Source organism: Salvelinus fontinalis, unplaced genomic scaffold (assembly GCF_029448725.1).
Source record: "Salvelinus fontinalis isolate EN_2023a unplaced genomic scaffold, ASM2944872v1 scaffold_0337, whole genome shotgun sequence".
In the NCBI taxonomy this organism is placed as follows: Eukaryota; Metazoa; Chordata; class Actinopteri; order Salmoniformes; family Salmonidae; genus Salvelinus; species Salvelinus fontinalis.
This window is the reverse complement of record NW_026600546.1, coordinates 166,349-193,480: the sequence shown is the minus strand read 5'-3', so window position 1 is coordinate 193,480 and position 27,132 is coordinate 166,349. Positions and strand designations below refer to the sequence as shown.

The 27,132-nt window shown below is 43.6% G+C and overlaps 1 protein-coding gene across 1 annotated transcript; it reads right to left on the bottom strand.

Moving 5' to 3' along the window:
- Positions 1 to 1,938: 1,938 nt before the first annotated feature.
- On the bottom strand, positions 1,939 to 15,578 carry LOC129845685 (uncharacterized). Its single transcript, XM_055913563.1, has 21 exons — positions 15,054 to 15,578; positions 14,896 to 14,951; positions 14,730 to 14,810; positions 14,514 to 14,638; positions 13,760 to 13,903; positions 13,405 to 13,503; positions 13,146 to 13,307; positions 12,895 to 12,994; positions 12,475 to 12,695; positions 11,662 to 11,818; positions 11,267 to 11,490; positions 10,833 to 10,953; positions 10,363 to 10,559; positions 10,119 to 10,248; positions 9,538 to 9,692; positions 9,344 to 9,441; positions 9,067 to 9,197; positions 8,547 to 8,736; positions 2,580 to 2,721; positions 2,385 to 2,481; positions 1,939 to 2,311 (listed from the first exon to the last, which is right to left on the bottom strand). The coding sequence occupies exons 1-21, from the start codon at positions 15,074 to 15,076 to the stop codon at positions 2,238 to 2,240; spliced, it is 2,727 nt and encodes a 908-aa protein (XP_055769538.1). The 5' UTR covers positions 15,077 to 15,578; the 3' UTR covers positions 1,939 to 2,237.
- Between the last annotated feature and the right edge of the window lie 11,554 nt (positions 15,579 to 27,132).

Below are 27,132 nucleotides of genomic sequence, written 5' to 3'. Positions count from 1 at the left end.
TGGTCTCAACTTTTAAGTCTTTACTGAGGACTCATCTCTTCAGTGGGTCAAATGATTGAGTGTAGTCTGGCCCAGGAGTGTGAAGGTGAACGGAAAGGCTCTGGAGCAACGAACCGCCCTTACCGTCTCTGCCTGGCCGGTTCCCCTCTCTCCACTGGGATTCTCTGCCTCTAACCCTATTACAGGGGCTGAGTCACTGGCTTACTGGTGCTCTTTCATGCCGTCCCTAGGAGGGGTAAGTCACTGACGTGATCTTCCTGTCTGGGTTGGCGCCCCCCCCCCCTTGGGTTGTGCCGTGGCGGAGATATTTGTGGGCTATACTCGGCCTTGTCTCAGGATGGTAAGTTGGTGGTTGAAGATATCCCTCTAGTGGTGTGGGGGCTGCGCTTTGGCAAAGTGGGTGGGGTTATATCCTTCCTGTTTGGCCCTGTCCGGGGGTATCATCGGATGGGGCCACAGTGTCTCCTGACCCCTCCTGTCTCAGCCTCCAGTATTTATGCTGCAGTAGTTTATGTGTCGGGGGGCTAGGGTCAGTTTGTTATATCTGGAGTACTTCTCCTGTCTTAGCCGGTGTCCTGTGTGAATTTAAGTATGCTCTCTCTAATTCTCTTTCTCTCTCTGAGGACCTGAGCCCTAGTACCATGCCTCAGTATTACCTTGCTGTCCCCAGTCCACCTGGCCGTGCTGCTGCTCCAGTTTCAACTATTCTGCCTGCAGCTATGGAACCCTGACCTGTTCAACGGATGTGCTACCCGTCCCAGACCTGCCGTTTTCAACTCAGACTGCAGGAGCGGTAGAGATACTCTTAATGATCGGCTATGAAAAGCCAACTGACATTTACTCTTGAGGTGATGACTTGCTGCACCCTCGATAACTGTGATTATTATTATTTGACCATGCTGATCATTTATGAACATCTTGGCCATGTTCTTTTATAATCTCCACCCAGCACAGCCAGAAGAGGACTGGCCACCCCTCAGCCTGGTTCCTCTCTAGGTTTTGGCCTTTCTAGGGAGTTTTTCCTAGCCACCGTGCTTCTACACCTGCATTGCTTGCCTACTGGGGTTTTAGGCTGGGTTTCTATACAGCACTAAGATATCAGCTAATGTAAGAAGAGCTATATAAATACATTTGATGCCACCAAGTAAACCTCCTCTTCTCCCCACTCCTGGACAAGCTCACTGAGGGTAGTGACTTGCGCACAGACATTGTTGAGACAAGAGATAATTGGTTTCCCCTTAATCACGCCATCCCTTCACATATGAAGACAATGTTCCATTCTGACATCTCCCCTCTCTGGGCCCCAAGTGACTGAGCCCTAGCTGAGAAGGGAAACGTGCAACTGTCAACAGTATAGTCCAAAGGGACACATTCTAATGACAACTCACATAAGCATATTATGTAAATGAAACATCCTATTTATCCATGTTACCCAACTAATTCATCCTCCAGTGCGCCAACTCCCCCTTGTGGTCTGGAGCAATCTCGCGGTGCAAGCTCGCAATTTTGAGGAACTGCTGCATCTCTTCAGTCCCCGCTGTTCCGTAAGGGGTTTCTTTAAATCTGATCCTGATGCGGAATAGATTGCAACGTATTCATGACTCTGTACCTTCCGTAGTCCGGACTTGGTGATTGTTAAGAGACCTCTGGTGGCATGTCTTGTGGGGTATGTATGGGTGTCCGAGCTGTGCGCTAGTAGTTTTATAAACAGACCGCTCGGTACATTCAGCTTGTCAACACTTCTTACAAAAAAACAAGTAGTGAGAAAGTCAAGCTCTCCACATTTTAGATATACATGCATATCATTAAAGAAAGGTCCATATTTGGATGGAAACCAAGCTAGTGAGAGGTATCAAGTAAAGTTGTAATTTAAGTTGAAAATTCCCAACACTGCTGTGCTCCCTGGGGCCTGCAGCCAACCACAGCCCTGCTGGCCTCACAAACCACCATCTGCTATAACATTGAGTCAGTTCTTCCTACTGGACATTGGAAAGCTTTTGTTTTGACACCCATTGTTCGTCCTAGACGGGAAATTGGTGTGGATGGTTCAGAGTTCCATGCTTACAAAAGGGTTGATTGATACACGTCAGATGACAAGCCTACTACATCCACGAAAGTACATGCGCCTTGGTGTTATACGCAAATCAGATACTAGCTCCAACGGTTAGGATTGTTGCCACGCAAGTAAAGCAAACGTAATTGTTATATAGAACACTTTGACATGTTAGAACAAGACATTACACCCTAAGAATGTATCCAGAAGAAACATAGAAATGAGGCTCCTCAAAGAGGTCTTTGACATGTCGTTGACCTGTTGAGAGAGAGAGAACCTATTAGTTCAGTCATGGTCTGACAGGGTCTGAAAAGCATAAAACAAGACCTACCTCTTTTCAAGTTGTCCTGATTCACACATTGTCCACTACAGGGGCCGCCAGAGGGACTACTGGCGTCACAGATGACCACATCACAATGGACAAAGACCTAGGAATCAAAGATTTGATGGTGTCAGATAAATTTAAATAAAGGGATGATTGCCACTCACAAAATTAACCTAAAGATTGTTGGGTGAAATTTGTTACCTGGCCACTCGGCTCAACCGCATCCTCGACAAAGGAAAACATATAGACCTCAAAGCGTTTGACGTGAGGGGGGAAGTGGACCCTGGCGTCAGCTACCACCGGGTGGAAGACTACACGGTACGGATCCTCCGGGTTCTCACAACTGCCAGTGTAGAGAGAGGGACTAAGTTAGGAACAATAACACTAAGCCCCAACCGCCTTGTGTACGAAGTCTTACGGTGGTGTCATGACTGTCCTGTGAGGATCAGAACAATTCAACCCATTGTAAATTGACAGGAGAAGTGGGTTCCTTCTCCCCCTCCAGTATGAACTAAAGGAATGTCTTTGTTAACAGGCTTTTCCCACAAACTCTTACCCCTCCTAAATTCACCTCGGTCTTGAAAAACACCCAACATATTTCATATACAATGTAAAGGCTCGAGACTTCCTACCTGTAGTGTGAGCACTTTTCTAGTTCCAGTATTTCCTTTTTAAAAATCAACGTTACATTCTTTTTCTATCTCTGACCAGTCTTATGTTAGAAATATTGTTCCAGTATTCACTTTTGAACATATTAGTGAAACTCCTAGAAAATGTGCATAGTAAGTAGCCATGCCACAAGTGACATCAGAGAGCGGGTCAGACTGACAGAACTGTCCCCGGCGGCCAGAGTGCATAAAAGGATTGGTAACTGAAATTAACATTAGACCAGAAAACCGTGAGTTGCTAGCTACACATTTGAAATGGTTGGAACTTTCCAAAACGCACCTTCCTAAGGACGGCGAGCTGCAGCTCATGTCCAAAGTGGTCCGAAACCTGAATACCAACATGAGGGAGAATAAACACCCCTCAGGAAGACAGTCACTGGTACAGCCGATTAGCTGTTTGAGCCAAGTACCTAGAAAAGCTAACTTCAGTGGGACCATTCTGCTACTATATCCAAACCATCCTACTCTCATCACCCACTGAGGAATCAGCGACAGGGTTGATTAGCCCATCTTCCAGAATGAGTGAAAGGAAAATCCATCCTGAAGTTCCGTTCAAGACTAGTCATTGGAGCCACGGACAACTATTGACATTGTGACCTCAGGGAGCCAATCAGAGAGAAGACCCAACCACGGCGGCATCCCACATAAATACATTCATGCAAAAATGTAACAACGATAAGTGTCCCTTATGGAACCATGGGTGGGGGAGACATCGTAACAAGCCGTCATATTGTGTCAGTCCGCTAGGGACCTGTGTGTTTAGCTAGTAAATAAATTAAACCAATTTGTGTAGTACTGAATCATAAGGCTGGGGTTCTTGCAGCTGCGAGGAGGATACGATGTAATGGTTAATAAGTTGACTTTAGCAATGTAATAGATTTCTACCGTCTCGAGTTTAAGTCGGGAGACGGTATCTTTACATTTACATTTAAGTCATTTAGCAGACGCTCTTATCCAGAGCGACTTACAAATTGGTGCATTCACCTTATGACATCCAGTGGAACAGCCACTTTACAATAGTGCATCTAAATCTTTTAAGGGGGGGGGGGGGGGGTCAGAAGGATTGCTTTATCCTATCCTAGGTATTCCTTGAAGAGGTGGGGTTTCAGGTGTCTCCGGAAGGTGGTGATTGACTCCGCTGCCCTGGCGTCGTGAGGGAGTTTGTTCCACCATTGGGGTGCCAGAGCAGCGAACAGTTTTGACTGGGCTGAGCGGGAACTGTACTTCCTCAGTGGTAGGGAGGCGAGCAGGCCAGAGGTGGATGAACGCAGTGCCCTTGTTTGGGTGTAGGGCCTGATCAGAGCCTGAAGGTACTGAGATGCCGTTCCCCTCACAGCTCCGTAGGCAAGCACCATGGTCTTGTAGCGGATGCGAGCTTCAACTGGAAGCCAGTGGAGAGAGCGGAGGAGCGGGGTGACGTGAGAGAACTTGGGATGGTTGAACACCAGACGGGCTGCGGCGTTCTGGATGAGTTGTAGGGGTTTAATGGCACAGGCAGGGAGCCCAGCCAACAGCGAGTTGCAGTAATCCAGACGGGAGATGACAAGTGCCTGGATTAGGACCTGCGCCGCTTCCTGTGTGAGGCAGAGTCGTACTCTGCGGATGTTGTAGAGCATGAACCTACAGGAACGGGCCACCGCCTTGATGTTAGTTGAGAACGACAGGGTGTTGTCCAGGATCACGCCAAGGTTCTTAGCACTCTGGGAGGAGGACACAATGGAGTTGTCAACCGTGATGGCGAGATCATGGAACGGGCAGTCCTTCCCCGGGAGGAAGAGCAGCTCCGTCTTGCCGAGGTTCAGCTTGAGGTGGTGATCCGTCATCCACACTGATATGTCTGCCAGACATGCAGAGATGCGATTCGCCACCTGGTCATCAGAAGGGGGAAAGGAGAAGATTAATTGTGTGTCGTCTGCATAGCAATGATAGGAGAGACCATGTGAGGTTATGACAGAGCCAAGTGACTTGGTGTATAGCGAGAATAGGAGAGGGCCTAGAACAGAGCCCTGGGGGACACCAGTGGTGAGCGCGCGTGGTGAGGAGACAGATTCTCGCCACGCCACCTGGTAGGAGCGACCTGTCAGGTAGGACGCAATCCAAGCGTGGGCCGCGCCGGAGATGCCCAACTCGGAGAGGGTGGAGAGGAGGATCTGATGGTTCACAGTATCGAAGGCAGCCGATAGGTCTAGAAGGATGAGAGCAGAGGAGAGAGAGTTAGCTTTAGCAGTGCGGAGCGCCTCCGTGATACAGAGAAGAGCAGTCTCAGTTGAGTGACTAGTCTTGAAACCTGACTGATTTGGATCAAGAAGGTCATTCTGAGAGAGATAGCAGGAGAGCTGGCCAAGGACGGCACGTTCAAGAGTTGGAGAGAAAAGAAAGGGATACTGGTCTGTAGTTGTTGACATCGGAGGGATCGAGTGTAGGTTTTCAGAAGGGGTGCAACTCTCGCTCTCTTGAAGACGGAAGGGACGTAGCCAGCGGTCAAGGATGAGTTGATGAGCGAGGTGAGGTAAGGGAGAAGGTCTCCGGAAATGGTCTGGAGAAGAGATGAGGGGATAGGGTCAAGCGGGCAGGTTGTTGGGCGGCCGGCCGTCACAAGACGCGAGATTTCATCTGGAGAGAGAGGGGAGAAAGAGGTCAAAGCACAGGGTAGGGCAGTGTGAGCAGAACCAGCGGTGTCGTTTGACTTAGCAAACGAGGATCGGATGTCGTCGACCTTCTTTTCGAAATGGTTGACGAAGTCGTTTGCAGAGAGGGAGGAGGAGGGGGAGGAGGATTCAGGAGGGAGGAGAAGGTGGCAAAGAGCTTCCTAGGGTTAGAGGCAGAGGCTTGGAATTTAGAGTGGTAGAAAGTGGCTTTAGCAGCAGAGACAGAAGAGGAAAATGTAGAGAGGAGGGAGTGAAAGGATGCCAGGTCCGCAGGGAGGCGAGTTTTCCTCCACTTCCGCTCGGCTGCCCGGAGCCCTGTTCTGTGAGCTCGCAATGAGTCGTCGAGCCACGGAGCGGGAGGGGAGGACCGAGCCGGCCTGGAGGATAGGGGACATAGAGAGTCAAAGGATGCAGAAAGAGAGGAGAGGAGGGTTGAGGAGGCAGAATCAGGAGATAGGTTGGAGAAGGTTTGAGCAGAGGGAAGAGATGATAGGATGGAAGAGGAGAGAGTAGCGGGGGAGAGAGAGCGAAGGTTGGGACGGCGCGATACCATCCGAGTAGGGGCAGTGTGGGAAGTGTTGGATGAGAGCGAGAGGGAAAAGGATACAAGGTAGTGGTCGGAGACTTGGAGGGGAGTTGCAATGAGGTTAGTGGAAGAACAGCATCTAGTAAAGATGAGGTCAAGCGTATTGCCTGCCTTGTGAGTAGGGGGGGGGGGAGGTGAGAGGGTGAGGTCAAAAGAGGAGAGGAGTGGAAAGGAGGCAGAGAGGAATGAGTCAAAGGTGGACGTGGGGAGGTTAAAGTCACCCAGAACTGAGAGAGGTGAGCCGTCCTCAGGAAAGGAGCTTATCAAGGCATCAAGCTCATTGATGAACTCTCCGAGGGAACCTGGAGGGCGATAAATGATAAGGATGTTAAGCTTGAAAGGGCTGGTAACTGTGACAGCATGAAATTCAAAGGAGGCGATAGACAGATGGGTAAGGGGAGAAAGAGAGAATGACCACTTGGGAGAGATGAGGATCCCGGTGCCACCACCCCGCTGACCAGAAGCTCTCGGGGTGTGCGAGAACACGTGGGCAGACGAAGAGAGAGCAGTAGGAGTAGCAGTGTTATGTGGTGAGCCATGTTTCCGTCAGTGCCAAGAAGTCGAGGGACTGGAGGGAAGCATAGGCTGAGATGAGCTCTGCCTTGTTGGCCGCAGATCGGCAGTTCCAGAGGCTACCGGAGACCTGGAACTCCACGTGGGTTGTGCGGGCTGGGACCACCAGGTTAAGGTGGCCGCGGCCACGCGGTGTGAAGCGTTTGTATGGTCTGTGCAGAGAGGAGAGAACAGGGATAGACAGACACATAGTTGACAGGCTACAGAAGAGGCTACGCTAATGCAAAGGAGATTAGAATGACAAGTGGACTACACGTCTCGAATGTTCAGAAAGTTAAGCTTACATTGCAAAAAAAAAAAAAAAAAAAAAAAAAAAGATCTTATTGACTAAAATGATATAGTACTGCTGGCTGGTGAAGTAGGCTGGCTAGAAGTGGCTGCGTTGTTGAAAGTGTAGCTGGCTAGGTAACCTCGACAATTTCTCTAAATTACACAATTATCTTGGATACAAGGACAGCAAAGACAACTATGTAGCTAGCTAACACTACGCTAATCAAGTTGTTCCGTTGTAATGTAAGTTTCTACAGTGCTGCTATTCGGTAGAAGTTGGCTAGCTAGCAGTGTTAGCTAGCAGTGTTGACTAGGTAGGAGAACGGCAGCGCGGCGGACGAAAATAGCTGGCTAGCTAACCGATAATTACTCAAAACTACACAATTATCTTAGATACAAAGATAGCAAAGACAACTATGTAGCTAGCTAACACTACACTAATCAAGTCGTTCCGTTTAAAACCGTTTCCTCGGCACCCCAAATCCTAACACGATTCATTTAGAGTCGGGTAACAATTAAACAGTCCTCAGATAATTCAAGGTCACGACAGTAGTTTGTTGGTTTTAATTTCTGATCTTTCGGCCCATCAGACCTGAAAATCTGATTAAGTACATTTTTTATTTATTTAAAAACAGAAATTGGGCTGCCTATTTGAAAAAAAATTCATTTAATTTGTCAAGGGAGGGTCATACTAGCAATGCCATAGCATTTCTCATCAACAATATTACTTTGTCTACTGCAAAAACTTTTATAGCTAGGTAAATGACGGATGTCCAACATGTATATTCAATTACATTGACATGAATGCATTCTCATGTGGTGAGACGTCCCTCTAAATGGTTCTTCAAATTCTAAATGATCCAGAATGGTCAGACTACAGGCGACCTGAATATTGATCAATTGACCGTGGTTTAACCAAAGTTGCCGAATAGACAGTCGGTATCATATTTTCAAAATAAGTACTTCATTTTAATTAAGAATTTCAAGCAATGCGCCAGAGCAATTCATGCATTCTGATTCTTGCCTAGATTGTAATGGACACGTGTGTAAAACACTTTTGAAGGTGGTACCGAATATGAGCAAACGCCATACAATGCAGTCAGGTTATCACGTAAGAGTCTGTCAGACTCAACTGACGTATGGTGTTTAAGACACCTGGGATCTCGGAGTACCCGAGATGCTACGTGTGATGCTACGCGCCAGAATCTCCCATAAGTGTTCATTTGGGTGGAGATCTGGTGACAGACCGCATACTGCTCACATCGTTTTTAAGCTCAAACCATTGTGACCAGTCATGACCTATGGATGGGGGCATAGCCACGGTAGCCAAAGTAAATGGCCTGCCAAGCATGATAGGTTGCTAATTACTCAGGAACCACACCTGTGGAATAACACTTGTTTAGGCCCAAAAACAACAAGTTACCCATTAATGATGAGATTCCACCGGGGTCGGGAGTCACGGTCCTCATTGGGGGTGGCCCAGCAGTGGTCAAGCACCAGCGCTATCTTTGGGTCAGAGGACCTGGTCAGCTCCACCTCAAAGTGCAGAGGCTGTCTCAGGTACCTCACCACTGGATAGTCCTCCTCCTGGTGGAACGTGTTATACGAGGCGTCTGGAACACAGAATGAGACAACCGGTGGGCACTAAACAGCAAGGTACCATCTCAACTTGTCCATTAAGAAAAACACGTTTATCATATCCTGTTGTGCCCCGATGAACCCCCCCCCGCACCAGAGGTTTCTGACAAATTTCCAAATCAGCTCCTCACCGTTACTCCATAGCCACACCTGTAGATCTCAGAACGCAAGAGTAATATATCATAAGGCTTACATTTTTGGGAATGGTTTTGTAAAGGACACCTTCCAAGATTCTATATTCCAGATCATCAGGAGTGATTAGAATTTAGAGGCCAAGTTGAAATTCTGAATTTGTGCACGCTTACCCTGAGCGAGTCTCATTCTGACCATTAGTCGACCAGTCCCAGTCTCAGCAAAAGGCTCGTTGTCACGCGGCCTGGTGAAGAAGACCAATGTGCGAGTGATGTTGACCACATAGTAGCAGGAAACCTTTAACCTAAAAAGAGGGATGTAGGGTAAACTTCAAGCAGTGGAGTGGACACTGGTAGTAGAGGCACATTTTCCCTGTATACAAAGTATTGAGCAATTAGTGAAGAATTTAAAAAACCTAATTGCTACAATTGTGATGCGTAATGCACTTACTGATATTCCTCCTCTGAAGACGTCGTGCCATTCAGCTTCACCTCAAGTTCATCTGGCAAGGAGATTTCATTCTCATACAGCATGACATTGTTGATAAACTATGTAGTAGAGGGGAATTGACTTATTACAGCCTGCAGAAGCAAACAGTCCGTAAATACACAGTACCCATCACCTCAGGGTAATAGTCATTTTACCTTCCTGGTGGTGCCACAGGAGTTGACAGTGAAGTGGAAGTAGGCGAAGCGATCGTCGTTGTAGGTGGGACCACAGGCGGGGTCGCTCAGGGTCAGCTGACCGGGGTTCAGACTGGGAGCAGACTCCACCTTGACCGCCAGCGCAGTCATCGTTCGTTAGAGAAACACTCTTGGGGGTGGGGGAGCAAAAGACAGGTTCTGTATTTGTTACACTTCATTGAGCACAGTAGAACCAATGGAATAGCACCAAAAGTGCAAACCATGCCCATCTGGCACTACTATTAGACTCACAGTATTTGCAAGGAACCCAGGTTTGGTAACGGTAGTATCCTTAATGGCTTCCTTATAATTACGACTCATGAGACTTACGTAAGGTTTAGTATTTAATTTTAACATTATCTTATGCACCTGGCTTAAACTACCTGAAGCTTTCTTAATCATAGTTAAATAGGCAGACATAGGAAATAGCTACGGATAGCGGGAAGCAAACCCCCGTCTTAAGTCAATACTGCCATCTATTGGTAAAATAATATACAGGTTACTACAGTAATCATGTCAAACGACTATTTATCAGAAGTAATTGTTTGAGAACCAACCAGTCAGCTTTTTGAGGAAGCTGCAAGCCAGGGAAAAGTATTTGATGGTCATGTTGTTGTAAGGATTCAACAGAGCCAAATCCAGTCTGCTCCTGACAGAGGACGGGTGAACCGACTGGGAACCAATGGGAGAGTTCATTAGTCCAATATTGTATGCATGTATACAGGGTAAGGAAAGCGAGGCTAGCTGCTGCAATTTAGGTTAACATGTTTTGGGAGAGCATCGTACCTCAAACACTGCGTCCGGCGAAGAGAAGGGCAACGTGATGGTGAAGTCTGCGTCGCCCTCTGTCAAATACTGTTGCGCAAGCTCATGGTTAAGCAGCCGCTTGCCAACCAAGACCACGAAAAAGGGATCTTGGTTCCTGTAGTCCACAGTGATGTGAAAGTTCTCCTGATCACAGTTGCCAGTGACTGAGGGTGGCACTACAAGGACAAACAGGGTTGTGTTCATTAAGCACAAAAAAAAACAGGAAGGTACTACTTGAACTTGTCCAAGGAAAAAACCTTATTTTCAGAATAAACACGATCCTGGCAAACCACGAACAGGACACTGGGTCCAAATACTCTAAAGCTTTACATTTTCTTTGTAGAGAGACCGCATAGGAAAAACCTACAGTATGGCTAGTTGGGCTTTCACTGCAATCATTAACGAGAGGAAGCCATTCAACAGTAGTTTGGCGTAGTCCAGAGACATACCAATGTCCAGCAGTACAGCGTCCACAACGACAGAGTGAGAGAAAGGAGCGTACTCTGGAAAGACGACCAGGCCGTAGATCAGCTGAAGAGTGAAGGTTGTGACACCTTGTTCCACCCTTCTCTGTAGTGAAGTTAAAAGCATTGGTCAATTGATAGCATTATTGTTGTAACAGAACTCTATTCAATATCAAGTGACAACTAAGTACATATGGGGACTATTAAAACAAACTATGTACTTAAAGTAATGTTGCCCTCATTCCTCTAAATCAAGCACTATTGGCAAGTGACTGCATACAACTGCCAAAATAATGGAAACACTTGAGTAAATGAGGGATACAAAGTACACTTGCGCCATTATTTATATTTTGTTGGTGGCCACTTATTAGGGCATGTACAAATCACTGCGTGTGGCTTTGCATTTAACAGAAACACACCTCCTTAAAGACCACCGGGTCTGAGAAGGGCACCTCCATCCTGAAGCACTTCAAGGTGTTGTCCAGGGATCTCTGCTCCTGAACATTGAAGCCTCTGGCGTTGCACTCTGCAGCAGTTAGCACCATGGTGGGAAAGGTGACGTTCAGCAGCTCCACATCAAGGTTGAAGGTCCCCAACTCAAGCACAAACACTGCCTGCTCAGGAACTGTGTCTAAGGGCGTGTCTGTTCATTGGCAAACAAAGGGAAACATTTTGAAATGCGCTACAATTGAAGTCGAAAATGGACATTTGTTATTGCCTCCCCGTTTCAGTACATTTTCTTCTGTTTTGTGCCTAATGAACCACCCAGGCATCCCAAATTACCATAGGCACTATTTAACTAAACCAGACTCACAGTCGCAAACTTGTGGAGGCCTGGCCATCGGAGGTGTTGTGATAGGGAAGAGGACTTTGTAGCGTGTGTCCTCGTGTGCGACCTCCTCGATCCACAGCAACTCAAGCATGGGCTCAATGGTGTAAGTGACAAAGTACTGGTCATCCTGAATATGGCTCTGTAAAGGGAGACGAGTGATGCAGTCAGGCTGTAATACACAAGTGGAGTGCAAAAACAGCTAAATGTTCCTTACAAGCCAGAATGTTACTCTACCGGTTATCTGTGTGGTTTGTCCTTCGGCCGCTTGTAATTTAAGACAATATCTGTTTACCCGACTTTAGAGAGCTGGTAGGCATATGGTTGTCAACTTGCATTTCCGGCGGTGTGTATTTTCAGAGCAACCGACACGCAAAGTAAACACTTGCACAATATGTAAACAGTAGCCGAGTGTAACCGAACGTTGCTTGCATTCAGTTGAGTGGCAAAGCTACCGGCTCCCTAAAGTCAGGTAAACAATACTTTAGTGTGGATATTTGGTCTCAAATTTCAAGCGGCTGAAGGACAATGTTAAATGTCATTTTATGCAACATTCACACAATTTTGCAATCCAATGTGTCAGGCTGTATATACACACACCAATCCATTGTATATTAGCCTGATTAAGCAGACAATTGCTAAATTACAAACATTTTACACAAGACAACATTTCTAGGAGTTTACCCATGAGAAATGGCAAAGGGTTACTGCAAAGCACTGTCAACTGCTGCAGTACAAAGGGCTCTTCAAATAAGATTTAGAAATTAAAGAGGAACATTTTACTCATCCAACACTGACCTTGAAATAGCCGCCAACCGCCCCCACCGGAATTTCAACAATAATATGAGCCTCTGTGACTAAAACCGAGTAGTTTCTGGCAGCCATTTCCTCAGTGTCCAGCCTCTTAGCGTCAATTCCCATGTACACCTCCAACATGGTGAAGGCATCAGAGGAGAAAAGTGGGTCTATGTGCTTGGGCATGTACCAGGTGATCACTTCTGGAGTAAAGGCCACTGCCCCTGCAGTGAAACAAGAAACCAAGTACACATCATAACAGAACATTTTGCAACTGAAAACAAAATGTGCCATTATTTGGATAAAGTTAATCCCATAACATTTTACCAACTGAACACAAATCAAAGTCTGGTCTGGAGCCAATTAAGAACTGGTTTCATAGGAGCTTAATTTGCCAAGTTAGTCCATTATTTCACACTCAACCTGGTGTTGGACAAACAGCCGTGGAATCTACTCGAGTAACCAGCCACTTCTGCTCAAAGAAGGTTGAGGCTGAGAGCACCCGCATCGGAACCCCAGCTACCTGTTCAGGGGGAAACCACACCAGGTTCGTGTTCAGTAGGGCACACCGTATTAACAATATGTTGCAGAGTTCAGGTAGGGCCACCGTTTCCAAAATTTTGCTCTACTGAACATGACCCAGTTCATGAAGGAAGTGGAGAAAGTCAGCTTACATTCTGGAGGTATGTCTCCTCTGCATTATGAGGGCTTCTTAACACCAGCCGTGTGGGAGTGTTGGCTATTGCATAGCCCTTTCTTTGGACCTCATCCACACTCATGACCTTCTTGCTAGGACTAAAGACGACTGCTGTCATTTTGTATCCTGCAGCAACAGCCTGTCTCAGGAAATGGAAACAGGAATTAAACAAATTGTCAACAAATGCACATTTTGTTTAGCGCCATCCTGTAGTGAAATTACAGAGACATGGCTACCTCAGCTCCTCTCCGGAAGTTGCCGCTCCTTGCTTTCGGACCTCCAGTGGGCTGTTCAGGGACGGTTTGGATGTCTGGAAGAGTCCTTCTGACAGACACCTAGAGAAGGCCATTATTCCCTATGCATTTTCTCCCTCCCATACAATACGAAATCAAGGGCCAGTTCTCAATCTGTCCACTCGCCTCCTTAAATGAAGGAGTATTGAATTGAGAGAGTCAAGACCCTCTACGTTGTGTCACAGAAGCAGAAGAAATGAAACACTGGACAGTTGTAGCTCTAGACAGATCATTTATACAGGGAATACAACAAGCTCGACTGTAAACATGTCCTTTGGGGCATGCTCTGCTCACTTGCCTCCATGTAGTTGCGGTCGCACAGAATCTCTCGGGAGGTCCAGGGGGTGTAGCTACAGGTTTTGCCCACTCTATACACAGGGTCTTCATTCATGTGGTTTCCTGGCAGCCTGAACTGCATGACCAAGCTGAACATCTTATCATCCTAAAATGAAGGGGGAAGGAAAAATAATTAAAGCCTTTCATTATATAGCAGAAAATAAATAATTCAGTTGACCTTCATGCAAGTTATAGACTGTGGCAAAATTGCCCATATGAATGCAGCTGCCACTGTATTGAAGCCACACTACAGGAGAAGAGCTCAGTAGTACACATCACTGCAGTCTGTATCAGAAAGTTGGCTGGCCCTCTGAAAGCCCTCCATAAACTTCTGCTGTACCTTACGTTATCGTTAACTTAGAGGTAAGAGATAGCAGACCCAGGGGTGGTAAAACTGCTTAAATGTTTCTGACACCGTACTTCTAATAACCTCCATGCTCTAAAATTGTATGAATTAGCAACTCAGGCTTATTGAGGACCTTTTTACTGAAGAATGCGTTTGTTTTCAATGATTACATTTTTCATCTAGGTGATGCACATATTGACTGGTATCTTTGTGTATACAGGGCTCATCTGTAAGAGCCTGGTCTCAGCATGACTCCATGTCAAAGGTTAAACAAAATGACAATGCTACATTATGGGTTGCAAATGCAGTGACACTGAAAGGCAAACTGTCCATTTGAAGTACAAGCAAACACTACAGTGCTTAGGGTTACCATGTTTTGGGAAAAGCAGTTTTGAAGAGAAGCAAAAAACATGGCATTCCCCATGGGGTCAAATTTAAAGCTGAATCCACACTGAGTAGCAAGGCCAGGCGTCAGGTTTATGATTTGTGTGTCATCTGGAAGAGATGGAGATGGTGTGAACACAATAGTTCACCAACAATATCAATCCAAGAATTATGAAAGGAGAATCATAAGAGACAAACTCACTGAAGACAGCATCAACCTCTTTAAAAAGAGGAGCGACACTCAAACGAATAACATTACCAAGGCATTCAGTGTTGAGGTCATCTGGAATGGGAAAGGTTAGTTAAAAACCAGAAAAATATATTGTCAAACGCTTAGTGCTTGAACTTGTAGGGTGAAAAATGCATACTTATAGAAGGTTTCTGTTGTGCTTGTATGCCCACAGCTGCCAACAGGCAAAACAACCTGTAAGGCATTTGACAAATTATTATGATTGATTAAAAGGAGGAAGAACACAACTCAAATGTTTGCGTCGTTTAAGACTCTTCTAGGCCTGTTACTACTTACCCTGAGCTAAGGAAAGGAACCATTGTAGAACAGAATTGTTTTGATAAAATACACAGCTACAGAATCTAATATTTGACCCAAGGTGTGCAGCCTACAGCCCAGGGGTATTCAACTTTTACCCTATGACAAAGGCTTCCCACACTCAGTCACCTGAACCCCAAAGGGCTGCACATTTTCTTTTTATTCCCCTAGCCCTACAAAGCTGATTCAAATAATCAACTAATCATCAAGCTTTGTTAATGTGAATCAGCTGTGTAGTGTTAGGACAAAAACCAAAATGCACACCAAGTTTGGGAAACGCTCCCCTGCCCTACGAGCCTGCTGGTTTTCTGTTCTAACTGATAATGACTTGCACCCACCTGGTGTCCCAGGTCTAGATCAGTCCCCGATGACAGGAGAACAATGAAGAAATGCAGTGGAACTGGCTTTGAGACCCAGAGGTGAGTTTGAGGGCTATAGCTGTTCCTGCTCCTCACATTTCACTGTTTGCCACTGGCGTAATTGAATGAGGGGTTATGCTGGATGTAACCGATGTGAAATGGCTAGCTAGTTTGGGGGTAGTGCACTGTTAGCGTTTCAATCGGTGACATCACTCGCTCTGAGACCTTGAAGTAGTTGGTCCCCTTACTCTGCAAGGGCCGCGGCTTTTGTGGAGCGATGGGTAACTGTTGTATATGTGTGCAAAGGGTCACTGGTTCGGCACAGAAGTAAAACTGTTACACGGGCACCATTTAATTTGTCATCGATCGCTAGACCAGATGTTTTTTTCTTTTTCCCCCTACCTTTTCATTATGCAGACATAAGCAGAGTTGACACCATCGAGGTGTGGATGTTTACTTTCGACACTAGTTATTTTTCTCCAGTTTCGTCCGACGAACAGACTGTAGTGGTAAAACAAAACGGAACAGATTTTTTTATGAAGTCCTAAGCATCACTCCAGTCAAAACAATCTCTGCGAACGTTCGATTCCAATATACACTGCTCAAAAAAATAAAGGGAACACTTAAACAACACAATGTAACTCCAAGTCAATCACACTTCTGTGAAATCAAACTGTCCACTTAGGAAGCAACACTGATTGACAATAAATTTCACATGCTGTTGTGCAAATGGAACTGACAAAATGTGGAAATTATAGGCAATTAGCAAGACACCCCCAAAAAAGGAGTGATTCTGCAGGTGGTGACCACAGACCACTTCTCAGTTCCTATGCTTCCTGGCTGATGTTTTGGTCACTTTTGAATGCTGGCGGTGCTCTCACTCTAGTGGTAGCATGAGACGGAGTCTACAACCCACACAAGTGGCTCAGGTAGTGCAGTTCATCCAGGATGGCACATCAATGCGAGCTGTGGCAAAAAGGTTTGCTGTGTCTGTCAGCGTAGTGTCCAGAGCATGGAGGCGCTACCAGGAGACACGCCAGTACATCAGGAGACGTGGAGGAGGCCGTAGGAGGGCAACAACCCAGCAGCAGGACCGCTACCTCCGCCTTTGTGCAAGGAGGTGCACTGCCAGAGCCCTGCAAAATGACCTCCAGCAGGCCACAAATGTGCATGAGGAGGATGTCCTCCCTCTCTTCAGGGATGAGGCCTGATGCTCGGAGGATCTCCTCCCTCTGCGCAGTGATGCTAGCTGCTGGAAGAACCCCCTCCCTCTGTGCAGGTACACTGGTTTTGGAGGATCCCCTTCCTCTCAGCAGAGACACTAGCCTTTGGGACAATCCCCTCCCTGTGCGTAGTGACACTGGCCATCAGGAGGATTAATTCCTTTTGTGCAGGGATGAGGCCTGATGCTCTGAGGATCTTCTTCTGCGCAGCGATAGAAGATGCTGGAAGAACCCCATCCCTCTGTAATGGATGAGGCCTGATGCTCGGAAGATCTCCTCCCTCTGCGCAATGATGCTAGCTGCTGAGAGAATCCCCTCCCTCTGTGACGGGATGAGGCCTGATGCTCGGAGGATCCCCTCCCTCTGTGCAGGGATCAGACCTGATGCTCGGAGAATCTCCGTCTTCTTTGCAATGATTATAGCTGCTGGGAGAACCCCCTCCCTCTGTGCAGGGACACTGGCTGTTTGGAGGATCCCCACCCTTTGTACAGGGATAAGGCCTGATGTTCGGGGGATCTCCTCCCTCTGTGCAGTGACGCTAGCTGCTGAGAGAACCCCCTCCCTCTGTACAAGGACACTGGCTGTTTGGAGGATCCCCTCCCTCTGTGCAGGGATGAGGCCTGATGCTCGGAGGATCTCCTCCCTCTGCGCAGTGATGCTAGCTGCTGGGAGAACCCCCTCCCTCTGTACAGGGATGAGGCCTGATGCTCTGAGGATCTTCCTCTGCGCAGTGATAGAAGATGCTGGAAGAATCCCCTCCCTCTGTGACGGGATGAGGCCTGATGCTCGGAGGATCCCCTCCCTCTGTGCAGGGATGAGGCCTGATGCTCGGGGGATCTCCGTCTTCTTTGCAATGATTAGAGCTATTTGGAGGATCCCCTCCCTCTGTGCAGGGACACTGGCTGTTTGGAGGATCCCCTCCCTCTGTGCAGGGACACTGGCTGTTTGGAGAATTCCCTCCCTCTGTACAGGGATGAGGCCTGATGTTCGGAGGAACTCCTCCCTCTGTGCAGTGATGCAAGCTGCTGAGAGAATCCCCTCCCTCTGTGCAGGGACACTGGCTGTTTGGAGGATCCCCTCCCTCTGTGCAGGGACACTGGCTGTTTGGAGAATACCCTCCCTCTGTGCAGGGACACTGGCTGTTTGGAGGATACCCTCCCTCTGTGACGGGATGAGGCCTGATGCTTGGAGGATCTCCTCCCTCTGCACAGCAACTTCGGCTGCTGTGATGATCTGCAGGTATAATATAGAGCATATAGTCATTCCCTAAAAAATCAACCACTGGAATCTATAACATCATTGACACATACACTGAGTGTATTAAACATTAAGAACACCTTCTCTTTCTGTGACATAGACTAATCAGGTGAAAGCTATAATCCCTTATTGATGTTAATTGTTAAATCTTCTTCTCAGTGTAGATGAAGGGGAGGAGACAGGTTAAAGATTGATTTTTAGACAATTGAGACATGGATTGTGTATGTGTGTCATTCAGAGGGTGAATGGGCAAGACCAAAGATTTAAATCCCTTTGAACAGAGTATGGTAGTAGGTGCCAGGTGCACCGGTTTGTGTCAAGAATTGCCATGCTGTTGAGTATCAACAATGGTCCACCACCAAGGGGGAGGGCAACTCAATAGGAAGGTGTTCTTAATGTTTTGTTCACTCAGTGTAGATCAATCCCTAGCATAGACTTTAATTTGTATGTTTACTGATACTGTAAATACACAAATTATATTAATGTTATCTACAATATATTATAATACCGTAAGCCTCCCTGCTGCAGGGGCATTTCCTCCTACAATTTTGAGCTGATTTTCTTCACTTTAGCAATATTTTGTATCTTTCTTAATTTTCACATTTATTGTGTTTGGAATGACACTGTTACTACAGAAGATGATGCTATCATAAAGTATTTGATGTAAGTATGTAGGATAATTACTCATAATGCTCACTGACTGAACATTCAAAATTACCATGGCAATTATTGACGCATTCACATGCCATCGGAAACTTGGAACCTCAGAGTTAAAATGAATGTAACTTATCAGTGTAGAGCTTCCTACTGGTTGATTCTGATACTTCACAAGTGGGTAACTTGAAATCACCATTCCATAACGAGTTCGCGAGTCAGAAATGTCAGAATTTCCTAGTTCCGACTTGAAGGGCCTTCTATGATGTAGGGCAGGTCAGTAACCAAATTATTTTACTGTGCCCTGTCGCACACAGACTTTTATGGTCACACAAGTTGCCACCGGTGGATTCAAAATGAGTAGCCTAACAATTATTTACATGGCCCCAGGTACATTTGCAACCAAATTATTTTTCTCTGAGAAATCAATAATAGATGCACACATAGGGTAACAATCAGCAATTGACAGTGAGCAATGAGCAAGATAAGCATAGACGAGAAGTTGACAATAGCTTATTATTAGTGTAAATAAATTGTATTTCTATGGTTGCAGTCCTCAAAGATTGAATTGCATTGAATTGAAATAATCAGATCCAATGATTTACCGCCCGTAGGGTGGGGTACCGCTAGTCATCATTATTATAATCACCATCTCAATCATTATCACCATACCATCATAGACTTATTCTTCTGTATCTGAGACTCATCTGACACTACCTTAGACATGGCAGTCTGCAACTAAATACACTGCCCCTGCATGGTGTTCAGCGTCCCCTGCATGTGTTTAATCAAATGCTTAACATCATTCAGCAGGATCTGAATCTCAAGCCTGCAAGAAATCAGGCGGTTCAACATACTGAGATGACGAGAGGCTTCAGACCATGCCCATTGGACCATCTTTAGGATTCTTTCTCATTTAACACCAATCTTATTAGGAATGTAACTTTGTGCAGAAGATGTTACTATAGGGTTATTTAGAAGGAAAAAAGTGTACTTTGTCAGGCGCCAAAAGGATGACGGGATGTCTCCCTGCTCCAGTGAGCTCTGCTGGCAGGTCTTGCTCACTGTTGGAGGAACGGGAGCCAAATTAGAGGAAACATATCTATGGTTGTTCAGCAATGAAACATTCATGGCATAATGGGGATTGTCCTTCCCTGTGAAAAGAATAACACCTTGGGTTTACTTTCTCACTTTTAGATAATGTAATACAATCTTTAAACCCTTCAGAAGTATAGTGCTTACCTCCATGAAAATATTGGTCCATGTTATTTATGGCTGCATAATGTTGACCACTAGTTCCAACTTGTGATGAGAAGGTCTTGATGAAACAATCAAGTCAACATTTTGTTAGACATTTCAGAGATAGCATTAACAATTGTACATGAGACAGTGCTTCCAGATATTGAGGTATCTTCCTTCTGAGATATGTAAAAAAGAAAAGAAAATGTGGTGTGTGTACTCACATGAAAGGCATCCATAATTCTAGATTAAGCCAATCATGTACGTGATTACCATCCTATGGGTCAGCAATGGAATGATTGCTACACAGCTTTCAGAAGACTTTATGTCTTGGGCCTGGATAAATCATTGAAATACAAGTAATATTGTGAATTTGTGATGCATAATTGCCATTATAATTTGGAATATTCCATCAAAGTTATTTGTTTTGACAGTCAAAACAAGTCAATCTTACAATTAATCACTTGAATTGAGTAACTTGAGTTGACGGAAGTAGCAACTTTATATTCTGACCTAGACACTGATTTGTGCAATGCCTAATGCATGTTATTGGCCATTGGACTGATTAATCACTTGACTGGAGTAATTTGAAATCGGACCTAAAACCATTAAAAGTATTTTTTTTTAAAAGCTATAGCTTGACGCATATCCTTACCTTGGACAAGCGTATCCAAAAGGCCTATCCAGTCGTGCGTGAAGATACCTTTAGGCAGATAAAAGCGCTGTACGGGTTGAGACACGCTCGGTATTGTGAATCTGTAACACTAATATAAAAGCACGTTTTCATTTATAATTTACATTGTAGAATGACCTGCAAGCCAATCAGAATCTAGTTTTAAACAATACTGTGGATTCCATGGAACGCCACAAACATATTAGGCCACTTGCGTCACAGATTACAGTCACTGAACATGGGTTTAATGGCTATATTGGCTATATGTACAGTATATGCACATCGTATTGAATTGCGATTACATTTACTACACCACTGTAATTATGTAGCCTAATCCTATGAGGATCATATGTGAAATGTCAGAATCATGGCACATGAAAACATAATTAAATTGACTGCAGATTTTAAAATTCCCTGTGACACAATATCCATGTAACTTCAATTAAATTACGTTGAACCAACGTGGAATAAACATTGAATTGATGTATGTGCCCAGTGGGAAGTGATCAATTCGAAATGATTGAATACATACAGTATTACAAAGAAAGATATACAAAAATTGCTTCGAAAAGCTCGAAAAACTCACATTTCCCTGGGCCACCCAAACGTAAAATGTATGTACTGATTACTGTACATCGTTTTGGATGAAAGCGTCTGCTTTCAAATCTCTGACACGCACATATGTACAATCTCGCAATGTTTATTTCTGGCACTTTTACCTTTGCGGGATTTTGTGAAGTAAATGATGCGCAGGAGAGCTCCATGAAATCAGTGACATGGTCAAGATTGCGACATGAGAGGGTGTAACATTTCTAGTAGAGGAACAATTTGGGGGTTTTCTCACAAAGTTTATAGTTTTAGACTGCAGTTGCAATTTATTTGTTTTTTCCTCACAAAAAATGATATCTAACCATATAATGAATCATTTTGTAATTAATCAAACCATTGACATATATTTTTGACTATTTCCAACGAACAAGCTAGCTATCGAAAAGTGTCAGCGTGTGAAGTTAAATTAGCCTGCCAACGTCTTCATAGCTAGTAGCGTGTAATCAGGACATGACAGATAAAAAGAGAGGCATTGAGGCCATGTTTAAAGAGGCATTGTTGAAACTCACTCATATGCTTGCGGTGTAAAAAAGGGGGGTGAATGCGATTCATACCCGAATACCCCAACCAAGGAGCAACTTCCAAAGAAGCTGAGAAGTGAACCATCAATGAGCCAGCTACAGGAAGGACATCGTTCTCATCCTCACGGCTAAAATCAAAGAGAGCGCAGATGACATCATGAATTTGGTGTAAAAGAACACAATCAATATCGTTATTAACCTGAAGAAATCGATTGATTTCAGTGCTGACGAAGTAAAAACTCTGAAGCAGCAGAACGCAACATTGAACATTCAGGTTGCAAAGCAGGAGAATAAACTCACTGAAATGGAGTCAAAGGTTAACGAGAATGACCGGTATAGTCGGAGATGGAGTCTTCGAATTTATTAAATAGAAAAATAGATAGAAAAATCTGACGAGATCATTAAAGCAAGAGTGAAGGACATTTGGTACTAATCGGTCAGCAGGTGTCCCTATTTTAAAAGGCAACTTTAAGGCTCATATATTGAGTCATGAAGCAGATAATACAGGGAGATGGATTATACTATTTCTAGATGTCAACCATGTTCAATTCATTGTTGTAAATACTTATGCTTCCAATAACAAGTCAAGTAACTATTTTATTTAGAGACATTGAGAGGAAAATAAGTAAAATTGTCTAAATTTCCATTGGTCAAAGTAATATGGGGTGGAGATTTTAATACAGTATTACATGATAATCTAGATAGATGGCCTCCTAAGCATAGCAATTCTGTTTGTGAGATAAGGAATATATGTCTAAGGTTAGGTGTTCTAGATATTTGGAGACATAAGAACCCAGATAAGATTATGTTTACATGGAGTACCAAAGATACAATATACAATCCCGTATTGATTTCTGGCTGATATCTGAAGATATGGCTGACAAGGTTGATAGTCTCGATTGAACCATTGATTTTAACAGACCACAACGGGATCTCAATAAAGATAAATATGCATGGTTTGTCAACCAAAAAAAGTTAAAGGTTACTGGAAAATGAACAAGACTTTACTAGAGAAGGAAGTATTTAAGAAAGAAGTAGCAGGAATTAATGATAAATACAGGAATTGTGCCTGTGTTATGAATACGTTTGTTAGTTACTGGGAGCTAATGAAATTTGATTAAGGCTTTTGGCTATTTCAATGGGGAAAGAAATTGCTCGTGCCAAGAGAGAGAAAGAATATGACATCATAAAGGGAATAATGGATTAAACTAAAAAAAGGGAACTAACTAATCAGGAATTACTGGAGCTATCATCATTGCAAATGCAGTTAGACTGTATCTACGAGGAAAAGGCCCGGGGAGCGTTTGTAAGATCAATATGAAAATGGATGGAAGAGGGAGAGAGAAATACAAAATATTTCTTTAATTTAGAAAAAAGGGCAGGCGAAAAGACTTCCATATGTAAATTAATGATTAATAATACTCCCAATAAAAATCCAAAATAAATCTCTCAGCATGTTGCCCAGTTTTTTTTATCAGAATCTGTATACATCAGCCCAGCCAACTTCCAATATGGATATTTTCTTAGACAATGTAGCAAACATTGCTAAGAAGAAAATGATTTCAGTGATGAGTTATCTGAAATTGAGATAAGACTGTATTAAAAGCCTTAAGGACAATAGGTCCCCTGGAAATTATGTTTTAATAAGCGAGATTTATAAATCATTCAACGATAAATGTATTCCTTTCATTCTTGCTATGTTTCCTTACAGCAAGGTGTAATTACTTTGATTCAATGGACATGGGTGGGGGAATATTTGTGTGACGACCTAAAATGGGGACAGAAGCTCATCAGCACCCCATCTTATATGTCCAACCACCCTGAACGTCAGACTCTATTGAAGCACATACAGTGGTGTAAAGTACTTAAGTAAAAATACTTTAAAGTACTACTTAAGTAGTTTTTGGGGGTATCTGTACTTTACTATTTATAGTTTTGACAACTTTTACTTTACTACATTTCTAAGGAAAATAATGTACTTTTTACTCCATACATTTTCCCCGACACCCAAAAGTAATTGTTACAATTTGAATGGCTAGCAGGACAGGAAAATTGTCGGTTGGGTGTACTGCCAAATTCTCTAAAATGACTTATGGTAGAAAAATGATCATTCAATTCTCTGGCAGCAACTCTGGTGGACATTCCTGTAGTCTGCATACCAATTGCACAATCCCTCAGAACTTCAGAAGTCTGTGGCATTGAGTTGTGACATATGCACATTTTAGTGGCCTTTTGTCCCCAGCAAAAGGTGCACCTGTATAATGAACATGCTGTTTAATCAGTTTCTTGATATGGTGCACCTTTCAATGTGGATGGATTATCTTGGCAATGGAGAAATGCTCACAATTTTTTTGGCGTACAGAACATTTCCGGGATCTTTAATTTCAGCTCATGAAACATGGGACCAACCTTTTACATGTTGCGTTTTTTTGTTCAGTATAGTTTATTACAAATATAGCAGTATACAGTCCTCCAGATATCTGTTGACAAGGACATACATCACTGTGTATTTGTTACTCTGTACATACAAAAATTGCCAAACATTGTTTTGTTTGTTGGCATTTTCCATTGTTACTAACTTGTACTGGTTAAAAGTATGATTTAAAGAAGAAGAAAAAACGTGTATGTTTTGCAAACCATGTTTAGTACATCTGAAAGAGACAATGACAAATTCATGGTTCAACAAGATATTATAGTCATCAAAGGGTAGAATTTTAGCACTAATATACTTATGATACAGTACTTTACAGCTTTGAAGGGGTGATGTAATTATCTGAATTACTGTAGATTTTAATAGTTTAGTTAATCAAAAGTGAAGTATGGTTATAGGTCCAATGGGTGTTGTTCATATACCACTCTCAGACTCAAAATCAATATATTAGATACATACTATTTATCAGCATATTGACAGATTATTGCTATCAACTGCTGGTTACAAGTTATTTTACCCTGTTTGTATTTTTTGGAACAATGGCAATTAAGTTGATTAAAATTAAGTAGAATAGATAGATGGGCTACCACTGGTGTCACAGGCATCACAGGTCTTGACCACCATGTTGCGATGCTTCTTTAGGATCACGTTGTTGTTGTCAGCGTAGAAGAGTACAGAGATGGGACTGAGCTTGGTGGGTGCGCAGCACGCTTTGGGTACCTCATCTGGCTTCAGAAGGTGAACCTGCCATTGAAAACGGTAATTCAGACTCATTCATACATGCACTTTCATATAGTCAATGATAATATCCTGTTATAATAGAGATATGGGTTATTTAAGCAATACGGTCCATGGAGGGGTGGTATATTGGCCATATACCACAAACCTCAGAGGTGCCTTATTGCTATTAGAACACCTACTCATTCAAGGGTTTTTCTTTATTTTATTTATTTAACCTGGAGGGGCTCATTGAGATTTAAAATCTTTTTTTCAAGAGCGTCCTGGCCAAGATAGGCAGCACCAAGTCATTACAAAAATTACAGACAAACAACATGAAAAACTACAAGTAATCTAGTAGAAACCATTGAATTCACAAGAGTATAACAAAAATCAAAAACAGCAAATTAAAAACATTGACATCATTCATCAGTGATTTAAAAATACCAATCGGGACAAGTTCTTCCAGTTTAAAAGTATTTTGTAAGGCGTTCCAAGACGATGGTGCAGAGTACATAAAAGCTCTTTTACCAAATTCAGTTCGGACATTTGGAACAGTTAGCAGGATAAAGTCCAGCGAACGAAAAGAGTACCCACCACATTTCTGAACAATAAAAATGCCCAAATAAAAAGGTAGTAAACCCAAAATGGCTTTATAAATCAAAATATACCAGTGACTGAGCCTACAAGTGACTAGAGAAGGCCAGCCAACCCTGGTATACAAAGTGCAGTGGTGCTTAAGGGTTTTGCAGTTTAAAATAAATCTCAAAGTACCATGGTAAAGGGTGTCAATTGATCTCAAACACTGAGCGGAAGCATTCATATATAAAATATCCCCATAGTCTAGTAAAGGCATAAATGTAGCTGATACTAGCCTCCTTCTGGCTTCAAAGGAAAAACAGGCCTTATTCCTAAAATAAAATCCCAATTTCAGCTTCAATTTTTCTGTAAGTTGTTGAATATGCAATTTAATATTGTTGTTGAATATGCAATTGACACAAGTTATGTTGAACAGTATAAAAAGCCGTTTGCAAGTTCGGGAAAGCTTTTGTAAGAGACGAGGCACAACAGTAAATAACAGTTTCATCAGCATAAAAATGAAGTTGCGCATTTTGGACATTTTTGTCTAAATCATTTATATAAATAGCGAACAAGAGAGGACCAAGTCCAGAGCCTTGGGGCACACCATTAAAGACAGACAATTTAACAGACTTAAGCCCATTAAATTGAGTGCACTGAGTTCTATCAGACAGATAGTTAGCAAACTATGCAACTGCATGCTCTGAAAGACCTACACTCGACAAGCTCTGCCTTAGTATAGCATGATAAACTGTATCAAAAGCCTTAGAGAGATCAATAAAAAGTGAGACACAGTGCTGTTTTTTGTCAAGGGCTTCAGTGATATCATTTAAAACCTTCATGGCTGCTGTAATTGTGCTATGCTTCTTCCTGAAGCCCGATTTGGTACATTGATAAAATAGAGTTAGTAAATTAAAACTCTTTTAGCTGTTCACTCACAAGGGTTTCAAGTATTTTCACCAGGGGTGACAGCTTTGAGATTGGCCTATAATTATTTAAAAGAGTTGTTAAAAGTGGTAGTACAAATGCTGATTTCCAGAATTTCATTACATTCCAGGGTTAGATTGAACAGATATGCAAGTGGTTCAGCTATGAAATCAGCTGCCGGATTTAAAAAGCAGGGATCCAAAAGATCAGGACCTGCAGGCTTTCTCTGATCTAAGGATTTCAGGGCTTTATGTACCACCTGCACTGAGAATGGCAAAAAGCTAAAAGTTTGACCAGCTCTCACTGGTTCATCCACACAGGGTTGTACAGAGACAGAGGACACTGAATCAAACAGCCTACCAGATGATACAAAGTGCTCATTGAAACAATTCAGCATTTCAGTTTTGTCATATACAGCAAGAGAGTCCTTCAAAACACATGACGGTAATTCATTGACATTACTGTTACCAGACATAGACTTAATAGCCTTCCAAAACTTTCTAGGGTCATTCAGGTTATCAGTGGTAACAGACATAAAAATATTCAGACTTGGCCTTCCTGAGAAGAAAAGAACACTTGTTTCGTAACTGCCTAAAAATAAGCCAATCAGCATCAGAACATGATTTCCTTTGCTTTAGCCCAGGCTAGATTACGGTCGTGAATAATACAAGACAGCTCAGAAGAAAACCATGGATTATCCCGCCCTTCAACCCTGAACCTGCGGAACGGGGCATGCTTGTTTACTATTTGTAAAAAACCATCATGAAATAATATCCAGGCAGTTTCCACATCAGGGATAAGCTCAATCTTGCTCCAGTCTAAATAAAACAAATCATGAAAGAAAGCCTGCTCATTAAAACACCTCAAAT

What these genes read in the sequence shown, in the direction of transcription:
- LOC129845685 (XM_055913563.1), bottom strand. Translation starts at nt 15,076, where the DNA reads ATGGTTCCTTTCCTTAGCTCAGG. An exon ending in GCGACCGCAACTACATGGAG is followed by an intron (nt 13,504 to 13,759) that starts GCAAGTGAGCAG and finishes GGCCTTCTCTAG; the next exon opens with GTGTCTGTCAGAAGGACTCT. An exon ending in TGGAATCTCATCATTAATGG is followed by an intron (nt 2,722 to 8,546) that starts GTAACTTGTTGT and finishes CTACACTGGCAG; the next exon opens with TTGTGAGAACCCGGAGGATC.